Here is a 23,522-nt window from a genome sequence, read left to right on the forward strand (position 1 = left end):
TGTCAGATCTGTAAGTTTATTTGCTCAATGTACGACGGCTACATAATGACTCACATTCATGATATTCCATCACTGAGGAAAAACTGCTAAGAATGGTCCGTGTGTGAAATAATTCCTTACAGAAACACGGAGTTGGAAAAATAATCACTGATTAGACCTTAAAAATAGTTCACTGCATAACATGACAAAAAGCACAAACAAAGGCTCATTCAAAGAACACAGTCATTGTTCTCCTACACTGTAATAGTTATAATTTCACCATGACGAACACCAGACATTAAGATTAAGCTAACACTGGTGTTTTCTTTTGCTTTTTTTTCCTTTTTAAAAACAAAATCATATATAATTGCATGTCACTATAGCAACATCCATAACAGATCAGTTTGTTACGATCACTATTTGGTAGAGCAAACTTTACCCCCAAAAGAAAAAAATAAATTAAAAAACTTTAAAAAATTTTTGAAGACTATTTTGTCATAGGAATACATAACATCTACAGTATAAGTTAATAAATTTCAAGCTACTGTATAGAAATACGACACTAGCATGCACAATATTGTATCAATAGAGTAATGGAGCAGTAATCATTTCACTGGAGAGACAGTATCATAGGCAAGTGCATCTCTTAAAAAACGAAAGAAACCATTCAAGCTGCTTAAAAATCAAGTCCCTGACCCCCACTCCGTTTTTAGCCCTCTTGTGCCATCTCTCCTGCATAAGTTTCCTAAAGCAGCCAGAGCAAAAGCCGAAAAGAAGAAGAAGAAAAAAAAAAAAAAGATAGGTTTTGTAATTCCAGTAAATCACTTCCAAATTATACAGCTGGGACAACACTGCTCACGGGACACGAGGGTCAATCAAAGGAAGGTAAGAAGCCTAAAGCGATCTTCCAGTCCACGGCACGTACCGGCAGCGCGAGCCTCTGGCCGCGGGATGCTGCACACCGTACACCCGGCGGATGCGCGTGCTCCCTCGCCGCGAGCGAGGCTGGGCAAAGCTCTGCGTGCGAAGGCATCCCCGCCAAAAAAAAAAAAAAAAAAGCTTTGCCGGGGCGGTATCTGGAGGCCGAGCACCGGCCCGGCTCCGCTCGCTCCCCGAGGAGTCGGGGTAGCGGCTTCGTTTGACTGCGGGGAGGGAGCTGGAGCAACGTCTCCCCGCGCAACCCGACAGCAGGAGCGGCTGTACTGTGTGTGCAACACCACGACGCGCTGCTTGCTTGCGGACTGACTCTCGAAAGGGACAATGAAAGCCTGTTTCCAAAAAAAAAAGTAATGCACGAGTGCGATTTTTCCTTACTGCGCAGCTTTGGGCGAAAAGCTACGTGGCACAGCACTCCGCGAGCCAGAGAACAGCAGTGAACTTCCAACAAGAATGTAAAAATAAAATTTTAAAATAATAAATTTACTCAAAATGGGGTAAATATTACCTGCTAAGCAACTCAGATGCCCCGTCTCCCACCCCCAGCCAGATCAGCCAGACTCAGAAAAGATTTTGCTAAGAAGAGAACTAAGTTCCTGGGCTCCCGATGGTTGATAGAAATGTCTATGATTGTAGCTCTTCCCTTGAGGATTTCTCTACCAAATTAGTTTCTAAGCTCCTGAAGTTCACTCATTACACCACAAGCTTCCCCAGGAGAAAGGAAAACGCACCCGGCTTCCCTGGTGACAAACAAGGGAGCCTGGGTGCCGGAGATCTGCTGACAAACCTCATGGTACAGTGGGAGAAAGTCAGGCAGAGTGAAATGGCAGTGCAATCCCTGAGGAAGCAGCTGTGGCACCTTAAATCAGGATGGTCTTTTGAAATACCAAACACAGTACATGACATACAGACCTGAATGCTCTTTTTTTTTTTATTATTTTTTATTTAAGTGGCATTTTAAGTTTAAACACTTCCCCCTTGTCTAATTAAGTTCTTAAACCTTTTGCTGTGGACTTAAAATAGTTGAAACAGCCGCTAGCCAAGCACCTGTTAAGCTGTTGACCAAAAAACTAGAGCAGCTTTGATGTTCCTCGGGCGGGCGGTCTTCTTGCCTTGGGCGACACAGAATAGCTAAAGCCAGTCCACAGGCGAGGACTGATCAGGAAGGCAAGCCAAAAGAACTAGCAAAAGAAAAAACAATCAAAGGCTTGATGTCATATGGCTGTAATGTAGAAATACTGTAAACTGCAATTTAGTGTTAATACTGTAAGCTACCCTAATAAATATCTTAACAAAACAAACAAACAAAAAAAGATTGGATGGCCTAAATCCCAGGGCTTTGCAAGCCCCAAATTCTTTATTTTTTTTTTAATTCCTTCTCAATTTGGGGATTTTAAGCTACGCCCTGCCAGGCAGAGCGCTGCAGAGAGACGCCCTGCGGCGTGGTACGGACACACGGCACTTGGACTGAAGAAACAAACGCACGAAGCCTTACTGGAACCACAGAACTCCTTTTTTTTTTTTTTTTGCGTTGCTTTCCTTAAAAACGAGGGCCATTCCATCCACGCGAATTCGTCTTAAAACCCTTTTATTTCTAGCGATAAAGTTAAATTAAAGACAGCTCCACTTGTATTAATAATCTACAGAACAGTCCATATGCCAGTGAGGCTGCTATTCCATACCAGCACAGCCAGCCTGACTTCCACTAGTGGTGTTTTGGCAAAAATGTCAACGAGGCAATCAAAGACAGGTTGTGGGGGGCCTCCCTGGGAAGGTGTCCCCTCCCGTTCCCTCCCCCACCCCTGACCCCCCCCCCACTCGTGGGAAAAAAATAAAGACTGCAGTAGTTAGCATCAGCGTGCGGCTGCCAGTCCATCGGGGGGGTCTAGTTGTTGCCTTCTCCACCGTCGTCGTCTTGCTGATCGCTCGTCCAGAGCGTTAGGTTGTCGCGGAGGAGCTGCATGATGAGCGTTGAGTCCTTGTAGGAGTCCTCGTTGAGGGTGTCCAGCTCGGCAATGGCGTCGTCGAAGGCCGTCTTGGCCAGGTGGCAGGCCTGCTCCGGCGCGTTCTGGATCTCGTAGTAGAAAACCGAGTAGTTAAGCGCCAGACCGAGCCGGATGGGATGGGTCGGCTGCATGTGCTCCTTGCTGATCTCATGGGCTTCGCTATAGGCTTTCTCCGAAGACTCGACCACGGTCGCCCTCTTCTCGCCAGTGGCCACTTCGGCCAGGTAGCGGTAATAGTCCCCTTTCATCTTCAGGTAGAAGACTTTGCTCTCGTACTGCGTCTCGCTGCAGTTCTTGATCAGGTAGTTGTCCAGCAGGCTCAGCACATCCTGGCACACCGCTTCCAACTCCTTCTCTATCTTCTCACGGTAGGCCCGGACCATTTCTATCTTCTTCTCGTTTCCATCGGCAGAGGTCTTCTGCTCGATGCTGCTAATTACTCGCCAAGAGGAGCGCCGTGCCCCCACCACGTTTTTGTAGGCAACGGACAACAGGTTCCTCTCTTCGTTGGACAGAGGCTCGTTCAGTTCTGTCACCTGCATCGAGAGAGGGAGAGAGGAGAGACACACTTGGGTTAAGCCCCAGTCACTTGATGTTCCCGTCACACGTTCGGGTGCTCCCATACATCTCTAGCGAGACGCAGGAGAAGGCAGCCAGCTCGCAAAGTCATCTGGCATCCACTCCCATCCCAGAGGGAGCCAGCTGGGAAATCACACTGTGGTCCGGTCCCCCAGCAAGAGGGGCAGGTTGGATTTTATTCGAGGTATTCTCCATCTCTTAGAAGGTCAGTGTTTTCCAGAGTAAGAAAAATCCTCTAGGAAAGAGACACCTTTCAGCTGCGGGATGAGAGTCTGACTTTGCGATGCAGGTGAAAGGGACAAGTCAAAGCAAGAGGGTGGAGATGGTCTAGGTTTACGAGCTAGCCGCATGGATTAACAATACCATAGCTACGGGGTGTTCATCTTTTCCGTTTCCCATAAGCACAGGGCATGCTTTGAGATGCCTAAAGAATACGTTAGCTGTTAAAATTACAGCTGCCTAAGGCATCTGCACAGATAAGGACTTAAAAGCTCACATGGTAAGAGTACGTTCTTCCCACACAGGATTTTCTTCATTGAGAATAGGGGTGTTAATCCGTAGCATCACTTCTACCTGCCTCACATGCCGCAACAACAGAGGGATTAAGGAGATGACGGAGCACAGAGCCATCTCAGGAGCGGGCTGCCAAACACCACCTCAGCCGGTTCAGTTGCTGGGAAGCATCACACTTGATACTGCAATCATCTCATTCCAGCTCCCGCAACGCCATTGCTGGCTGAAGCCACCCAGGCAGCACCTCCGGCAGCAGCGAGGCAGCCGGCCAACTGCTGCACCAGCTGCCCGGCCTTATGGGCAGCAGGCAGCTCGGGAAGGGCTCGCATCCCCCTTGTCTCCGTGCTGTGCCCCGTACGTGGGTCTCTGCGCCCTTGGAGCGGGTGCAGCAGCCCAGGATGCTGCGGCAGCCAGGCTGCTCCATACAGCCGCTCAGAGGGGTTGTTACACCTGCCAAGCGGCACTTTGAGCCTGGATATTCGCTGTTGTCCCCTTCCCCCAGGGGCACGCTGCCCCACCACATACACACCCTGGGTATGGCCACGTGGGAAGCGGGCCAGCAGAGCAGGAACCTGTAAGCCTCCTCTTGGCAGTCACTTCTCACAAGGATTAGGTTATGGCTTGGATGTGAAAGGCTTCAGCAAACACTGAGTCATTTTCACAAGCATTTGGAAGGACAAGGTTTGTTCTGGGCCTAGATAACCACATTTGTGGTGGTGATCAGGAGGCCAAGGGCTCATGCTGGAAGGTGTAGGACAGTCCAGCCCAGGACCTCATTTGAGTGGCCTGGAATGACTCATCCTCACTTACTGCATATTGACCTGCTCATTCCAGCAACATCCACTCCTGCCTGCAGCTCTCCTTGCAGCTGTTCAGCCACAGTCTGCCTAATGTCTTCTCCCAAAACGAAGCTACAGCTAAGCCTTAGTTCCCCATACAGCAAGCAGAGTACTCTGGTCTCCGATCCGGACCCCCTCTACTCCTTTCCTCAAGGCAGAGGCAGCAAGAAGAGCCTCCGCTCCCACTTCCCACTGTTGTGCAGACCTGTGCTGCTCCACGAGATGCTCTCCAGCCTGGCAGGGGAAGCAGCAAACAGCCCATCTCCATACAGAAGAGGGTCTTACTATGTAAACCAGGCACAACCGCCTTCTGTGTCAAGGGCAAAAGATGGCTGAGGGACCAGGGAAACGGGCGTCACGTTGAAGAGGGCAGAGTCTCCTGCGACTATCAGCAGCCACCACCGATTCAGGACAAGGTGCACGGGGCAGCGTGCCAAGACAGCTCCCAGCTTTCACGCCCCAAGGTAAGTAGGGTGTGCAATGCCCGGGCCATCCGGCAGCTCCTGGTGCCAGGGGACTAACCCACATCCCACCTCTCCCAGCCAGGCTAAGGGTGGCTGTTTAACCACACAGCCCTGGGTTGTGTGATATGCTGCTTCCCGCAGAGGGCCCGGGGCAGAGGCTCAGCCCTGCACGCAGCCCAACCGCAACATGCTAAAATACCCTTAGCAAGCTGTTTATATGCTGCTTCCAGGCTGCCTTGTGCTCCAAGTTCAAAGGTCTCTAGTTGTCTGTATTTTTACAAGACTTAACTTTGAGATAACTCCATTCATCCTTCCCTCTGAGTGACACCTGCACAAACATAAATTAAAGATACTGTAAGGTTAAAGCCATCTTTGAAAGACACTGGAGCACAATGAAGGTGTCCCCCTGCCCTAGAGCTTATGGGTTGTCTGTCCTTGGAGATACTCAAAACTTGATCAGGTTACTCGGGGTCTTGTCCCATCTAAGTTGCCCTGCTTTGAATACGGGAATTGGGACTAGAAACATCCAGAAGTCCCAGCCTGACTTATTCTCTTACCTCCCAGCTGTAAATGGAGTGCCCAACATCGACAGCCATACTACAAGAGACTCGCCAACTCCAACAGTTTTCTGTCCTGACACTGGTTATGAAGGTTGATAACCACATGAGGTCTTGCTTTTAGCGAGATGTTTTCTGAGCAGGGATACCAGTTTTAAGTGTGGACCAAGCAGGTGACTTTAAAGCTGCCCCACAGCCAAGTCTGCAGATATTTATCACTGCCGAAAGAAGCAGATTCACCTCCTCTCACCAGAAGAGTCTCGCTGGAGGACAGATTTATTAAAACTACAGGGAGTTTTGTGGGATTAGCGTTGCCATAAACACTTTAAATCGAAGCTATTAAGGATTATGGAAGAAAGTTGCCTGTCAAAATCCTTTCAACAAACTTGCTGACAGATGGAAGATACACCTGTGGAGAAAGCCAATTCCTCCAGGGAGCTGGCAGGGAACTTATCAAAGCAGAAAGGGAACCTTGTTAACCATGTAACTCCTTTCTAGCAGTACCCAGGCTCCCAGTAAGACAGAGCACTGCAGAGAAATGCAAAGGTGTAACATGGCTGGAGACCAGGACCACATCCCTCAGCACTAGGAGTGGGGAGGGAAGAGCCTGCAATCCTGCATGTATTTCAGTTTGCAACTGACCGAGAGAGGAAGAAAGGAAAACCATCTGGCACTTGCATTCCCAGTAGGAAGAAAATGCAAGGTGTCCAGGACACTAGACATGGGAGAGCAAGGGTACACTTAGCTGCCTTAACCAGAGTCACTGGAAGGTGGAAAAGATGGTATCCCAAGTTAAGCTGCCTTTGAGAACTGCCATCATCCCTGCCTCTTGGTCTGCCCAGAACCTGCCTGCCACGTCTCAGCACTACAGCTAAGATGCTGCTGCCCGCTTGCCTGCCCACCACATCGCCGAAGGATGGGCTGGCGGCTTCGCATGATCTGCCATGATACGTGTGGCACAGTCACCATCGCGCTGCTTTTGCCAACGGCGCTGTGCGGGTGAACATCTCCAGCACAAGACCATCCAGAAACCGCTGCAGCAACTTGCCAAGTGGATGCGGGTCTGTGCCTTCACCATAAGCCTGTGCTGGCCGACAAAATGCTGATTTTTCCTTACACTGCAGGATACCAACACAAAGTGAGTTCAATCAAGCCAGAGGCTAAACAGCAAGCTCTGATACACTTAATTTATAGCATTGCATTGAACGCCTCTCATGTAACATCAATACGGCAATATCCTGCATCAGGCCTGGATTACATTGCAGCGGTCATGTTACAAGCCCTTTCAGAGAACTTTTGCTAATGTTTGTTTCCAGCATCTAGATTAATATTACCAGAACCCTCCCCCTTCTTAACTCAGACCCCAGAGGGGACTCACCTCCCTTAGGAAGGGCAGCACCCTCACGTACAGACCAACCCTATGAGCATTAGGTCACCTGATGCCATTCCCAGCACCGTTACATGGAGTTAGAGACTTCAAATATCCAAAAGAAAAATCTCAATTTGGCGTTAAGAGGGCTTGGCAGGAACACAAAGCCATCAGCCTCTGGCTGGAAGGCTACCTGCTCTCTGCGAAGCTCAGTCATTTTGGAGTTTTACTTCCCTGGTTGACAGCAGAGAAAAGCAGAACTTGCACCACAAGTCTCAGTAACTGTCAAGCCTCCCTTCACCCTTGTGCCCCCGTAGATCGGGGCGGGGGCAGGAGATGCACGCAGCTGAAATGGAGTCAAGCCTTGCACGTGGCATAAACAGCCAAGCGCAAAGAGCTAGTCCGCACACGCAGCTGGAAACTTGATAGATGCAAACCTTTTAGCTTCCCCCCAAACAAGCCCAGCCTGCAAGCCCAGCCACAAGACTGGCTCTTTATTGATGCAGAGCAGCAGGAGACCTCAGCTGTGGTGCCTCTCATTTCCCTGCTAGCCTGCAGGCAAGGGTCTTACTTGCAAGAGCTTCCCCCATGCCCTGTCACAGCACGCGACACACGTGCCAGGAGCCAGACCCTTCGCACTGCAGGCAGCCCTGTGCTCGGCAGAAGCCCTGCCTTAGGGCAGGAGCAGAGGAGAAGACACCTAGCCAGGGAGCGCAGGTCTCCACCGGGCTTGGCATGGAGCAGTCTACGCTGACAGGCTTTGGCTTGGAGGCACACTCTTACCACCAAGCTTGACGACGCTGCCAAGTTCCAGTCTCACCAGTTCCTGCAGCCTTTGAAGGTGCAGCATCTGCACCACCAAGACTCAAGTGCCCTAAAGCCACAGGGATAGTCCAACAGTTCCCGTTAGACAAAAACTACTGGAAGTTTAGGGTTTCTACAGCTTGAGAGTCCAGAGGTTTGTACAAATCAAAACCCTCTGATTTGCAACAAAGCTCTTCAGAGGCAGCACAGTCTCGGAGAAGGTTCTCCCGATTTCTCCACTACAGCTGCGAGCTCTGACTCAGCACTCTCTCCAAAACCTGGCAGGCTCCCGGCATGCCCAAGTATCGCATTGCAGCCAGGGGAAGGGTCAGCCTCAGGCGGAGAAGCCAGGGAGCATGCAAAACTTTACCTGCCCCTAATGTCAAGGTCCATACTCTCCAAAAGCCCAAGGATTGGACCTACTGCACCTTCTTTCCAGAAGCATCCTAATTAGCAGGCTTTTGAGACGCACAGGGGAGGTTTGCTCCCAGCCAGCAGCAGGCTAGTTTGCTTATGGGGCTTATTCCAGGACTCTCATCCCCCACTTCTCACCTTGCATCAGAGGTCTGAAGTAATAATTTCTGAGGACATCATGAAATAATCACTTTTGAAGACCCTTCAGTAGCTGCAATGGAGATCCATCACAGGATTTACTTTTAGCTGTTTATCCTTATACACATGGATTTTCACCTGGTTTTCACTAAGAGCCCACCCATTTATGGCTCCTACCTCACTTTGATGTCTTATCTTAAAGCATACAGCAGAGCAAGCCGAGCAGACCCAGAGATTCTTCCCTGGGGAATACCATCAACATTTGACAGTTTAATCCATGTTCCAAAGCCTCAACACTTTTGCTTTTCTGATTGTCTAGAAGAGATCGCGAGTCCCTGAAGATACTAGACATCTACAAAGCAGCCAAGCTTTCCTGGAGACAGACAACCATGAGAACCTCAAACTGTCTGCTGAGAACAGCTTTTGAACATCACCAGAGCTCCTCTTCCACCAGGATACACAACAGCCATCTCTTCCTCAGCGCTTGCATTTCCTCTGTTCTATCTACGGCTTCTACACCATGTAATTAAGTATGTTATCTCCCAACAGAAACCCTAGCAATTGCCTTGTTTTCCTTCACATGCAGCTTCTTAGTCACACTGAGGTCTGGCCTGAAGGTCCCCTTTTCTGTTTCAGTTTTAAAAAGGCAAATATGTTTTTGAAACAGCTTTCTGGCCAGAAGTCCCACCACTGAAATTCTTACTTGGTCTGAAGCCACCAGCAAGGGGAGCAACCAGCACGCAACCACTTCAGGCTCAAGCAGCTGATAAACGTTCATGACTACCTGCAGCCATGCCACCTTTCCCCCCCGCCGTCTCTAGCTGCTGTCTCGTGGTGGGACCCCATCACCCGTCTGCAGGCACCAGACCACCTTCAGCAGCCCGAGTGCTGTCATTTTGGAAGTGACATGCCAGAGAGACTGCCTGGTTTTTCTGTCCCCATCTCACTCTACATCTAGCTTCTGAAGAAATGGCTGCCCTCAAGCACATTAAATTGTCGCCATTACCTGGTGGCTTGATTACAGTCACGACTAGATATCACACAGCCTAGTCAAGAACAGCTTTTCCTGATGCGCTCCAGAGCGGGCTGTCCTATGGCACCATTGCAGCAGTCGGAAAGATGCTTTTCGTAAGCACTGTCCTACTTTGACACAAAGTAGGCATGTGTTAAACTAGACCTAAATCTAAAATCTTACCAGATTTCACTGATTTGGGTCTTTCCCCCCCCTGTACTCTAGCATTCTCCCCCATGTCATAATTCCAAAGTGGAAGTCACACCATAACTACTTCTCTCCTTGCTGACCCCTCCACTGTCCTCTCTGCTCATGTTTTATCTCAGCATGGCCAGGGGGATTTTCGGCTGCAGGTCGAGCCCTTCCTCTCTTCTCAGACAAGACCAGAAAAGCACAAGCAGGCTGCGGGCAGAAGTTAGTTCCCCACTGCTGTCTCCTTTGACTGTTTCAGTATGAATAATCATATGCTAGTTCCCATTTTTTTAAGCTGGTGGGGCTGGATCTCATTACCGGACAGCGGCTGAAGGCACATGGGATGGTTCTGCCATTACGTTTCAAATTGCTCCAAGTGCATCAAGGACCAGTGTCTGCAAAGTAAGATTGTTTATTGCTTGTAGCATAACTGGAGCTCAGAGGCTACTTAGGCACTCTAGACACTGATTAGGATATCTGCATGCTCCTACAGTTAGCAGCGGCTTTCATCTCACTCTGCAGCCTTTATTATTTCAGGTGGCTTTGAACCACCTGAGACACAGTCTTCAAATTGGAAGGGAGACGTGAAAACCAAGAGCTCATTTATTTCACTGGCCTCTGTAGCTTAACAACTACTTAAGCCAAAGTGAATTTCATTGCACTACACGCAGGTTTGATCAGTCCTTGGAGCCTGCAGATCTACTCCAGTTTCAGTCTGGCTCTGATGGGTTTCAGCTAGAGAAAAAGCAAGTTTCAACTGCTTGGGTCATTCCTGCATGTCATAAGGGAGCCAAGGCGACAAAGCCAGTGACAACAGTAGAGCTCTGAGCTGTTCCTACTCCGCGTTTGGTAGCAGCATTTCGTGTACCACCCCTTATCTGCAGCACTGCAGTCCCAGCATTTGCTCTAACGGCTCAAGTTTTTCCTGCTGAACACCTGGGTGCCATCGATTTGCCTCACCAGCTTCTTCTGCAGCTTTTGAGATAAAGCAAGCACAAGGGAACATCCGCCTGCCTTCCATACATGGCTTCCAGGCATATTATCAGACCTTGCAATCTGCCATGGCTATCGAGTTGACAGAGGGCAACCCAGACACATCGCAATAACCAGCTGGAAGGAACAATCCCAGCTTCCCAGCATGGGCATCGTGTATACTCTTCAAGTGCATCAGTGTAGAGCTACAAACCATATCTGAATTAGCATTGCACAGTCTTGTAGCTGGGAGCTGCTCCTATAGCTAGTATCTGCTTTTTGAGCCATTAAGGAATTATGCCCAAATTCTTCTTGTCTTCCTTATTAACACCCTGATTCTTGTTAGCCTTCCTGAAAGACAGGCTATTAAACAAGATGAAAACTGGTCGTAGGACAACTTGTTTCACTGTCTTGCTGCCACTAGCTGCCTCGTACCTATTAAAAACTCTTGGGAAAAATAATCAATCTCTGTCGGTCTAGTGCCTTCCTGCCACCAGATGGAGAAAGCAGCAAGTCGAGCCACATCAGCCCCAGCATTTAAGAGGACTGTCACTCAGGGCTCATCACACCGTCTCCGGCAGATGGGATACCAGCACCTTTGCCTGCTAACTACGAAGCAACAGAAGGGATGCCAAGCTATTCCTTCCCCAAGATATGGCAGGCTGGCAAGCATCATCTGCCCACTTTTGCGTTTCCGCAAGCGCCTTAGCAGCAGCCTAAGATCACCACCCTGCTCCATCACCCAACAGCCTGGGGAGCTCTCCTGCCTCGGATTATCCAGTCTGTTCCCTGCTGATATGCCTTTTCTCCAAGCTTTCCGCAAAGCGTGTGGAAGACCAGTGCCACAGCATGCCACTGCCACGGGAGCTCAGATGTGCTCCTGGAGCACACTGAAAGTTTCAGGAGCTCAGCGTAGATCCTTCTGAAAGGAGAATGACAATTCAGTGATTTCTATAGGCTCTCCTGGGCTGCATAAACTTCTCCAGGTATGAGTTGAAAAGCTCTTGAAGAGTAACTGCAGCTCTTTCCTCAACAGCATTTCTGTACAAGTTTAAAGACTTGATTTCCACCCCACATTCAAGCATTATTCTTCTTCAGAAAAGTCCATCCGCTCACAGGCTTTTTAGCTGAAGCAGCCATCCATGGGATGACCACTGGTCATTTCTAGAGTCTTAAGACTTGGTCAACATAGGGGAAGACTGACTTTTTTTTTTCCCCCTCCAAGTTATGGCAAAACAAAACCAAGCTAGACAGACTTCAGGGACTCCAGCACGTAAGCAGGGACACACTAGATAAATGAACCAAGTTTCATGTAGGGAGGGTGTTTAGTGCTGCTGGGAGCATTAGCTGCTTAAAGACTTACCTCACAGCTTCTAAGAGTACTAATCTGCCTCAGATATTAGTGCTTCCCTGCTCACCTCCAGCCCCATTGCCAGGCAGTAAGTACCCTGCCACCAGATGATCAAATCCTCCCTGGAGCCTCAAGCGCCAGGCCAACACGAGATGCTTGTCCTTAAATCATGGGCTCAAAAAATGACAGCGTTACGCTGTACCCATGACCTCTATTCAGTTGAGCCAAGTAGAGAGAGGAGAGACGATGTGCCATGGGCAGGACACCCTGGGAAAGGTTGAGAGCAAGTTCTGGCTGCTGAGCGAGCCTGCTCCCAGGCCTGCCGGAGCAGGATGAACTGGGCAATTCTTGGCTGCTTGCATGGCTTCCTCCTGCACGGCAGAGCCACTGCTGCCATGGCAGCTGGCAAGCTGCTGCTCCAGCAGGATGAAATGGGAGAAGCTGCAACCATGCAAACAACTCCCTGCAGCTAGCGCATAAGTTTTTAACCACTTCATGTCATTACCCCAAACACTTTGGGAAAGTCTGCTTGTCGCACATCAAGGCAAGGTTCTGGAAATATATAAAAAAGCCCCAAAACAAAACAACATTTTTGCTCTAGGTCTTTTGGTCTGCAGAACCAGAAGTTCCTTGCAGTGTCTGAAACACGTTTTACAGATTAAGCAAGAGACTTTCCAGAACACCCAGGTGGACTCCAGCATGCCAGCTCCACGATAGGTTTAATTTCTGCATCAGTGAGTAAGGTGATTATCCCTCCAGATGTACTTTACCCTCCCACTGCTTCAGGGATTTCAGGCTTGATCGTACATACCTCTAGCAAAGACAATTTTGTTTAATTTCTTAAATGAACTTGCAGAACAGAAAGTCAAGTTTTTGCTCAGGCAGCTTTCTGGAGCACTGCAGCCAATTTTAAATTACAAGGAGGGTCACTTTACTATTCTAGATCTGACTGTGGATTTAACAACCCTCGCCTGGCTCCAGCTATCTCCTCCCAGCCCTCTTTTGAAGCCCAAGGGACTACTACCACAGATTTGATCTCAGTTCATCACAGGTGACAGAATCCCTCAGGCGCTGACGTCTTGACACCACCAAATGCAAGAAGCCAAGCTCCCAACTTCAAGGTAATGAAATATTCATCCCACATAACAAAGCCCAACAGCATAAACAGGCAAAGCTCCAATGCCTTCCTCAGCTGGGTGTAAAATCAAAGGCCGTTAATCTTCCCCAAGTTCTCATTCACTGCTGAATACTAAGCATTAGTCTTTTACAAGTGCAGATCTCCTACAGCAGTTCTCAAGTGTATCTGTTAGCATACAGCACAGCAACAGCTTCTCCAACTACTATTAATAAACTTTACGCTGCAGAGCACTGCAACTGTCCAAACAACATGTCCCTCAGAATCCTCGTTAACGCTGAAGCTGAGACTTCTCGCTGGTATTTTTCTAGAGCCTTGCTGAAACCATCTTAGAGAAGAATCAGAAACATACTGATGTGCCAAGTAGCTTTGCCTGGTACGTAAGCAAAGATACATCCCAAGCAAGCCAACCCATCCAGTAAGATCAGAGGGAATTTGCAAACAATTAAGGAATGTTTTGTACTTTGAGTCTCTGCAGACTTGTGTTCATCCAAGTGCAGCTGCCTGAAACACCCATAAGACTGACTCAAATCTAACATTTCCTTTATAGAAAAGGAAACATTAAGTACTCTAATCCCTAATCTGGGGATCACTTTAAGGGAATCTCATGCCTTCATCAGCGACATGTTCTCTAGTTACTCTCCTACTGCTATTAACTAATGCACTGCCCTTGGTCAGTAGATCACTAGTTTTGGGCCAAAAACCAGGTTTGTTTAATACCTAAGGGAGCATGTGCTGGGTCATTCCTGAGATGTGACTAAATCTGGGTTAGCACAGAAAAATCTGAGATTAGGGGAAGTTCGTACTTAAATAGGCAGACAAAGGCTTTTGTTTCACCAGCTACATGAAGGCATTGCTTTTGAGAGACAGTCTCATCAGTGTTTCCTGCAGCCCAAGGATTGCTGCCTCATCATTTCAGCTGTTTTCCAGAATTTACCATTTCTGAGCGTTTCCAGACCCCACCAAGCAAACCGACACTGCAACCAGGGTGAGACTCCTGGGTGAACATCAAGCCCTGTGCTCCACCAGCCCCAGCAGCTTCCCGGGCTCTGGCCCACCGTAGGGGCTGGAGAGATGTAGCAACTCGGGCTGACCATCATTGTGCACTCGGAGAAGCCCGAGAAAGCCACCCCACTGCCGAGCTCCTCCCCGAGGCAGGCTCCCCCCACAGAGCCACAGGAAGGAATCCAACATCTTGACATCTGGACTCTGGTGAGAGGAGTCAGGCCTCTTAAAAAAAAAAAAAATTAAAGAGCAGAATGAAGTCCTTTTGTCACTGTTTTCCTTCATTTTAGGATGGGAGGAGGGCCTTTGCTCATTAGGTCAAGCAGCCAGGGGAACAAACAAGAGAGAGCTGGCTATGACAGCACTGGCTGTGCCCGGCCAAGGAGATGACACCACCAACTTACACAAACCCCACAGCCAGCTGGTCATGGGTCCGTATCCTTCCCCTTTCCTGCTTGCTCCAGACCAAGCGCAGATTTGTGAAGTCCCCCACAGCTGCTCAAAGTGTGCTCCGCTTTGGAGGGGGGAAGGTGGGAGGAGGCAGAAGCAGAGACCAGGAGGGACCTCAGCAATGCCGGTGCACCGCCCGCATCCTGCACAGGAGAGCAGAGCCATGCTCCCTCACAGCCCCACTCATCTTGCAGGGTTCTCCACCACCCATGTGTAAATGCACAGGGCGTTCAGACAGCACCCTGCAAGCCGTGGGCTGGGCTCCTGGCAAAGCCATTTTGCCTCCACAAGGGAAGAAGAGTTCCCCCATCTGCAAAGACCGAAAGCTGCACCAGCAGGAGCACAGGCAGAGCCTGGCAGCCAGCAGCCATGGCAGAGCATTTTATCTAACTACCGCCAGCGTGAAACCGGCTGTGGCTATTTATCTGAACAACATCCTGGTCAAGCCAAAGGTTTCAGAGGTTGAAAGATAAAACCACCGTGTCTTCACCAGTACAGTGACAAATTCACAGCTACTTCCTCTTTGTTTTAGCAGGTGGTAAAAGGGGTTTCCAAGCTCTCACTTTCCAGTGGCGACCATCGCTTGCAGAAATGAATTGAGTAAATACTTGCTGCTCTTTTCATGAAATTTTTGCTTTCCAGACATCAAATTGCCATTTGTCTTCAGTCAGGTGAATCTAATAGGAGGGAGGCAGACTTCAGTCAAGGACAGGTTAGTTATCTTCCCAATAAAGAACAGAAGTTGGTTAAGGCTTTCAACCTTCCAGAAAGAAATAATGAAGGCCTGGACAGCAAAGGAAAGAGGGTCTAAGCTGGCTCCAAACCAGTTAGCACAAAAATACTCCTAACAGCATTAGCTTTGGAAAAAAGCTATCTTGAGTTGCAGGGCACTGAAGCATCGAAGAGAGCCTGGAAGTGTCAAGGGTGCATCAGCTATCCAGAGATGATCAAAGCCCTGCATCACAGCTTTGCCACAGCGAAGTGGAAGATGATGCCTGTACCCTATCAAGACTGTCAATGGAGAAATGCTTGGGAAGCCAGGCAAATCCTGTTTCACCATGCTTTGTACTACAGTTATTCACTTTTCACTGTTCACGTCGCAGGTCAGGAGATGGAACTGGGCAGAAAAGCAGAAGGCAGCTTCAGATCTGCAGAGTCCTAAATGCCCCAGACACCGACCCTACTGAGGAATGGCTCTCTCGGCTCAGACCGTAGGCATTTTCCAACCCCCTCTTCCTCTGTACCTTCCTCTGAATAGCCTGGTGTCTGGCTGGGATACACCGAGCAGCTACATCTAGTCTGAACTAGTCTGAAAATCCTTCTTGCTCTTCCCTGCCGGACTGGTATTGAGCTCCCAACATGCTACTCACCTCTGGCAAAGGAGAGAAGCAGCACCGACGAGTCCAGCAGTGCTCTGCATCCAAGGACGTGTCTGGGCTCAGACAAAGCCACCTCCCAAGAAGCAGCCGGTTACTCAAGTGTCAGCAGTTGGACACACAAGAGCTTGGATTGTTTATTTTTCCTAAATATGTACCCTTGCACACAACTTTCTATGCATTCGTTTGCACATAGTTTATTTGGCATGAAACTGCTCAGAACAGAAGCTGAAGAGTTCAGTTGTAGAGTTCATTCGTTATACCCTGCCAGATGCATCACCATCCATGGAGATTTCTCCAGATGTAAAGTCATGGCTACCACTCTCCTCTCCCAGCCTCTGCTCCATCAGCTGCACCTTCAGACATGTTTCTTCTTGTATCCTCAAGAGTCACAGCTAGTAGATCAATTCCTAACTACAGGTATGCATCAATCAAAATGGTAAACGTGACAAGCACATCTCACCTTTTCTGATGCCTCGTGGCGTGAAGATCTGCACACTCAATGCCTCACCCTACCCAAATCTGCAATTCCACAACACCCAGACAGGCTGGTTGGCATGTGCTCACTCGTGTTGTCCCAGAGCATTTAGTGAACCCAAGGCAGCACAAATTCTTTAGAGATTTAAGACAGAAGACTGTATCCAAGGTTAAGTGACTGCTCACCAGTACAACAATACCAGAGGCCCCTGACCACACAAGCTGACAAAGCTCCCACCACGTGCATTTTGCCGTTGCAGAGTCCTTTCATTGGCACAGCTTAAACCCACCCTGAATGGCACGAATGATCCCGTCCTAGCATTTCAGCGGGAGGCAGAAGAGCAGCTTGCTGGTATAGCTGGAGTCCTCCATCTATGCACCATACTGTACACACGGACAGACATCTTTCTCCATCTCAGTCCTAACCGTGCTTCTTCCAAGCATGTGACACCCCGGTATGGAGTGGTGCAGTGAAATATCAGGCTCTGAAAATCCTTGTACTTATGACTGTGAAGGGGCTTGGGGTCACCCACCAGCCTGGGAACAAAACCCTGGTCCAGCCCAGGCCTCCCCATGGGCTACTGGGGACCATCAGGTCGCTCTTACTCCACCTCCCTGATCTTAAGCTCTGCAAGGCTGAGACTTCTTATTCCTACCCAGAAAGCCAAGCAGACCATGCTCCTGACTAGCTTTAACACTGTTGGCCCAGACACAAAAATGAAAACAGCTTAAAACGAAGTGGTCCAGTAATACACAGTGAAGAAGAGATGGGGCAGAGGAAAAAAAATACAATGGGGATCCTCAAATTAAGGATAATCTTCCTTCTACCAGCAACAGAAGGCTAGGAAGAAGCATGTTCCTCACCTCCCCTGATCACAATTCAGATCCCAGAGAACGGCCATGGGTAGTGCCAGCCATCACCCAGCAGTAGGAAGAGGAGGCAGAGGGATCCAACACTTATCTGGATAGCCCTCACTTCTCTTATGAGCACCATCCAGCACACTCACAAGAACTGCTAAGAGGATGCCAAACAACATCATCCAGTTCTGATGAGACAAGCCAAGAACAGAGTGCATATGCTCCAGAGGTGCAGGAGTTTTCAGTTCAGAAAACACTTATGGAGCTGAAGTTCTGTGGTTGCCCTTAAATTGCTGTTCCTGTAGCTTCTAGCAAGCCCAAGTTCACATCACCAGTGCCCAAAGAGTCTATTCCAGAGAGCAACTTTGGGATCAGCTGGTGAACAAAGCTTGGGCAGATAGGGTTTGTCCATACATATTATAAAGCTTATTTGGTGTTTTAAAAAAAAAAAAAAGTTTCCTGTGAGCCAGCCATCTTTAACCACAAGAAGCAGTGCAAGAAAGAAGGGGGAGGGAAAACAAACAAAAAAAAATAATCAAGACAACTCCCACCAACCTTTTTGCATTTTCAGGGCTAGCCACCATCCAAAAGATCTACCGGCTAAGCCCAAAACATCTAAGAGCTCTTGGAGAGCCCTTGCCCAAGAGCTTTACTGCTTCTATATACCTCAAACATCTGCAGAGGATTCAACAGCTATTCTCCACCACAGTCTCAATATCACTTTTGTTTAGTTCAAAAAGTCTAATCAAGTCCACACCAGGCTGTTACACTTGGCCAACTGAGAGAAACCCAGCATGGTCTCACAAGTCAGTGGCTTTTCCTAAAGCTCATAGATAAAGACTTACCAGGAGCTTAAAGGGGAATTTCTAAGAGCTTGAGCTGCTGAAGACTCACCAGTTAATATAGTTAATGTGTGCAGTGCCCACTGTACTCGCGTACAGGGCATGTTGCTACCTGTCCGTGGCTTAAGTGCAGTTGTGCGACTCAGCCTACCGCTACAAGGTCCCGAGGCCGATTTACACAGACACAACCCACGCCGTGAACCGTTACGAGCTCGGAAGCGTGGCAGGATGGCAGTTCCTGACAGCAGCCATCCTGCCCTGACCCCACAGACCTCCAGGAAGGAAGCCTGCCCGTGAATCACGCTGTCTCAGGCCCCCACCACCATCACTCAGGTCTGAGGAAGCCCTCACTGCTAGAGGGCGAGAGGACTGCTCCTGTATGTGTAAGAGCAGGTCGGGAAGCACGCAGCCATGCAGCCCCATGCTGCAGTGGTCCAGGAGGCACCACGAGGCTGAGCAGCATTCAAGACGCCTGCACAAGGGGCGGCGGCAAGAGCATCGACGCAGTCATTAGATGCCAACATACCCTCTCCACCTCGGCACTGGAAATGGTTTCTCCAAAGCCTCCCCCGGCCCCCCTGGGAAGTGCTACTACAGCAGCTCACGCTCCTTGCTCTCTTCCTACCATCACAGATGGCCTGCCCAGCACTCCTCCTGGAGAAGCCTTTCCACCTCACCCTTTTGTCTCGTTTATGCTGCAAAGCAGAAAGCAGCTAATCATCCCTGCTCCACTCCCCTGGGACTCTCCAGATAGGAGGGATTTGTGTTACTCCCCCTCTTTCCAAGGGTGAGCCTGCTATCTGCACTAACCTGGCCACTGGACCTGGAGGATGATAGCCTGCCAGGCTGGTAAGCAACATGGCAGAAGCCCACAGACCCCGTGCCAGGGAAGGCCTGCGGTTCCCCACACTCGCTCTCCTCCTCCACCCACAACGGCCATTTACTGCACCAAGAGCCAGTTGTGTCTAAAGCTTGGGCAGCAGCCGTCTGCTTTTCAGCATCTCCAACGTTCACTCCTCCACACCCACCACCACCGCAGCTGATGGTCCTCGTGCAGCACAGCCACAGCCCCGCTGCAGTGGTTGGGTCCCCAAAGTCAAGTAGCCAGGTGTTCCCCTCACAGGGGACCTTCAGGTGAGCTCAAGGACTCTGCCATATGGTCCTATACCTACATGATACATAGGTGCAATGTAATAATCCTCCCCCCACCCTTTTTAGGCGACTTATTTCCTGCAAAAGTTATTGCAATCATCTTGCTTGTCTACCTGCGCATCCCCCCTACACTAAAGGTCTATGGGGAGGCACGTGCTCTGCTCCCCAGGCAGCACCCGCCGGGGGCTTGGCAGGGCTCCACCTCCAAAAAGCCTCCAGCAGCATCGCTGCTCCCCAGCTAATGGATATCGATCCATAGCCCTGGTGCTGGGTCGGAGGGGTAAACTCTTCACGGAGCCGAACCAGACAAAAAGGCAGCTTACTTCAACCGCAGGCACTGTGGGCAGCAAAACCCCAGCGAGGTAGGAAGGAAATCACTGGTGCTGGCTGGGCACGGCATCAGTTAGGATGGCAAGCCCAAGCCCAAGGCCAACACCTGCCCACTGACCAGCGGGCACAGCTACCACCCTGGGGACCAGCGGGGAGCTTTCCTGCTCTCTAACACATTATAGGGCTGACTGTACCCCCAGACAGCGCTGAGGTGACAAAGGACATGACCAAGGTCATGCGCCATACCCGGGACCGACGGGCCCAGCCCCGCACCCCTCCTGGGTGCGGCATCACCTTCTGCTCCCTCCAGTAGGTGAGGGGACCATCTGCTGTGTTTTACCGAGACACACCAGTAAACCTGTCACGTTTGGGGGCTGAAGGAGCAGTCCTGCTCCTGCAGCAGCAATGCAACTGCACGTGCCAGTTAGGGGCACTGGCGGCTGGCACTTACAGCAAGGAAAGAGCTAGAACTTCATATATATATAATGTTATTTGGAAGAAACTACTGTGATCCAGTACATCACTGTGGCAAGCAGCACCGGGTGAATCAGCAGACAGTAAGAGCCCCAGTACACCATTTCCATTTTAAACCATTAACATAAGCCATTCAGCACAGGCTCCCGAGCAGGCAGGGCTGAGGCTTGCTGAACAACACGCCCGGCTGCCATGTCACCACCCATGAGGCAACCACCAAAATGCAACGGTGAGATCAAGCTGCAGGAAAATGAACCTCTTTTATGTACATCATTACCACGCCAGGCTTTAAAGGAAAGCCGTCCGGCATTTCTCAGCACGGTGTTAAGGAAGCCAGCGGATGGCTAGCTTCAGAGGGCAGGAGACAAAACGGCGATGACCACGGGAATGCTTCTGCATCACCTTAGCTAGACGCAGCCTGCATGCTCTCTGCTACCACCTGGGTGCATTGCAGCTTGGACCATCGCATATGACATCACTAGGCGTTGCTACGGAAATGAGTGCGAGGTCATCAGCCTCCTGCACAACCGGAGCTGGGGGATGGGCAGCACACAGGACGGTGACAGGGATAACTGAGTGTGACATGCCCATCACCACCGGACCGACCGCGCCAGAGTTTGGGCAGCATCGTGCAGAAATGAAGAACAAAGCTCTGCCTTTTGTTTGCTGTCGTGGGAGGCGTCAGCACTCCCGCTGTGAATCATTTTCTTATGGCCAAACTACACGGCAACTGATAAGCGGCATTAGCCCAGGTTACTGTTTCACCAGGGCCAGTAAGGACTAAAAGGAAAAAAACATATATAATCTCTAACACCACCTTTGGTTTAAACACCGAGCCCGGGTAAGCAGGCTGGGGAAATTCGCCCCGGGGGAATACTGCAACACGGCTGTGCATCCCAAGCATATCCCTGTTGGCTTTGTCATAGCGGCTGTATTATCCGTAGGAAATGAGCTGTAGGATCTGCTCACACAGCAGGCTTTGCTTTAAAATGAATAGATGCCGTTATCAGAAAATGGTCTAAAAGCCATAGTGCAGCAGAGGAATAGCCCAGTCGGTTTAATATGATAATATCTTGTTCTGATTATCCATATTTCATCTCTTGATAAGACATCTCCTCCCTCCCCATTCTCGGGCTGTGACAGTTTTGTCTGTTTGATAAATGCAAGGTTATTGACAAAATGGTGCAATATGGGCAACAGAGCTGCACCCACGGCAGACTGCGACATTCCTAGATCAGCATTCACTTTTCATCAGCCAGGGAGGACACCCCAGCTCCTCGCAAAGGTTCAGACCTGACTAAGAAGACAAACATAAAGAACAGTTTTCCCCTTTAAAGCACCCCCTCCCTCCCTCCACCCAGTCTAGCCTCTCTGCAATATGACAAATGCAGAATCTTCTGGAATGACTTGATCCTGCCTCCCACGATTGCTTTGTTTGCAAGATCAGATCAGAGATATGTTTTTTTTTCCCTTCTTATATTGTCAAAATGTCAGTATTGAAGGGGAGCGTTCAGTGTCACAAATCAGATCAGCCTGCTATATGCAGAGTCTTTATTTTAAGAGCGTGAAATGAATACAACATGACTCAATTCATAAATCTCCAACCAAGTGCAGTAAAAATAAGAGCTTTGGCAGTGAAAGGGCTCCCGATCTTTGGGGTCACGAGCACACGCCAGCCTCGCCGACCGCGCGCGGGAAGGGATGCACGGGAGCGATGGGGGGGTATTTCTGCAGCCGGGAGAGGTGTGCACGCAAACCGCCCCCCGGCAGGGCTCCCCACAGCCTCGCCCCACGGGGCTTGGCAGCACCCTGAGCTGGCGTGACCCCCCAGGGACTGCCGCACCCCAGGGCTGGCTCCTCTGCCCCCTGCACTGGGGCAGGGCGGGGAGCAGCAGTGGGGATGGGGGCACGGCAGAGGATGCGTGGGGCAGGGTGGGGGGCCTGGTGTGAGGGGGAGGGAGAGAAGGGATGGGGCAGGGAGGCGATGCGTGGGGCAGGGTGGGGGCTCTAGGGCAGGGGAGAGGGTGCGTGGGGCAGAGTGGGGGGCAGCAGGACAGGGGAGAGGATGTGTGGGGGGCGGCAGGGCAGGGCAGGCAACGCATGGGAGCTCTAGGGCAGGGGAGAGGATGCGTGGGGCAGGGTGGGGGGCTCTAGGGCAGAGGAGAGGAATGCGTGGGGCTGGGTGGGGGCTCCAGAACAGGGCAGAGGATGCGTGGGGGACCCTAGGGCAGGGGATGGGGGTCGAGAGAGCAGGGCTGTCCCTGGGCGGGGAAAGGCGAAGGGAACGGGACCCGGCGGGGGGTGTCGGGGGCAGCACAAGGACCGGAGCCGCACGGAAGGACGGCGAGGGGGCGGTAAGGGCGAGGGGCCGGGGCCCGCACCCCTCCACGGCGCGGCCCCCCCCCCAGCCCAGCCCAGCCCGGCCCGGGCCGAGCCCACCGAAGGGGGGAGCACGGAAAGGGCGAGGGGAGCGCGGACCCGCACCCCCGGGCCCGGCGGGGCGGGGTGAGGGTGGGAGGGCCGGAGGGAAGGGCGACGGACACGGGACGGGACTCACGTTCTTCATGGCGGCCGCCATGTCGTCGTATCGCTCGGCTTGCTCGGCCAGCCGGGCCTTCTGCACCAGCTGCTCGCGGTCCACCATCTTCGCGGGGCCGGGGGAAAGGGTAAAGGAGGCTGCGGGCTACCGGGAGGAGGACGAGGATGAGGAGGAAGGGCGGCGACGGGAGGAGGAGGAGGAAGAGAAGGAGGAGGAGGGCGAGCGGGCGGGCGGCAGCTCCTGGCGCTGCTGCGGCTGAGGCGACGGCTGCACCCGGTGCTGTGCGCGCGCCGCGGGCCACCACAACCCCCCTGCGCCCGCCCCGCCCCGCCCCGCCCCGCCGCCTGCCGCCCTCGCGCGGGGCACGACGGGAGATGGAGTCCTCGGGGGGGGGCGGCGGTTCCCGCCGCCCCCCCCGAGGACTCCATCTCCCGTCGTGCCCCGCGCGTCAGCGCCACACCGCCCCCCCCGGCCCCGCCCCCGGCCTCGCGGCCTCGCTCTGCCCCGCCGGGTCCCGCCCCGCCCCGCCCGCGGGGCCCCGCCCGCTGCCCGTGCTGATTCACCGGGAGCGGCCCGCGGGGCGGGGGGACGCGGGCAGCGGGCTCGCCTCCAGGGGTAGGCCTCGCTCGGCGGGGAGGCCGCCGCCTGCGCCCGTGTGTGAGCCAGGGCCGCTGCTCGAGCCGCGGGGAGACACGCGCGGCCCGGGCCCACACGCAGGCAGGGCCTCCTCACAGCCCGGACCCACTCACAAACCAGGCC

The 23,522-nt window shown here is 51.4% G+C and overlaps 1 protein-coding gene across 1 annotated transcript; it reads right to left on the reverse strand.

Annotated features, from left to right (window-relative positions):
• On the reverse strand, positions 1 to 23,045 carry YWHAG (tyrosine 3-monooxygenase/tryptophan 5-monooxygenase activation protein gamma). The gene is made up of 2 exons (XM_075518395.1): positions 22,782 to 23,045; positions 1 to 3,457 (listed from the first exon to the last, which is right to left on the reverse strand). Exons 1-2 carry the CDS (start codon positions 22,866 to 22,868, stop codon positions 2,801 to 2,803), a joined length of 744 nt encoding a protein of 247 aa, XP_075374510.1. The 5' UTR covers positions 22,869 to 23,045; the 3' UTR covers positions 1 to 2,800.
• Between the last annotated feature and the right edge of the window lie 477 nt (positions 23,046 to 23,522).

This window comes from Mycteria americana, chromosome 15 (genome assembly GCF_035582795.1).
Source record: "Mycteria americana isolate JAX WOST 10 ecotype Jacksonville Zoo and Gardens chromosome 15, USCA_MyAme_1.0, whole genome shotgun sequence".
NCBI classification, from domain to species: Eukaryota; Metazoa; Chordata; class Aves; order Ciconiiformes; family Ciconiidae; genus Mycteria; species Mycteria americana.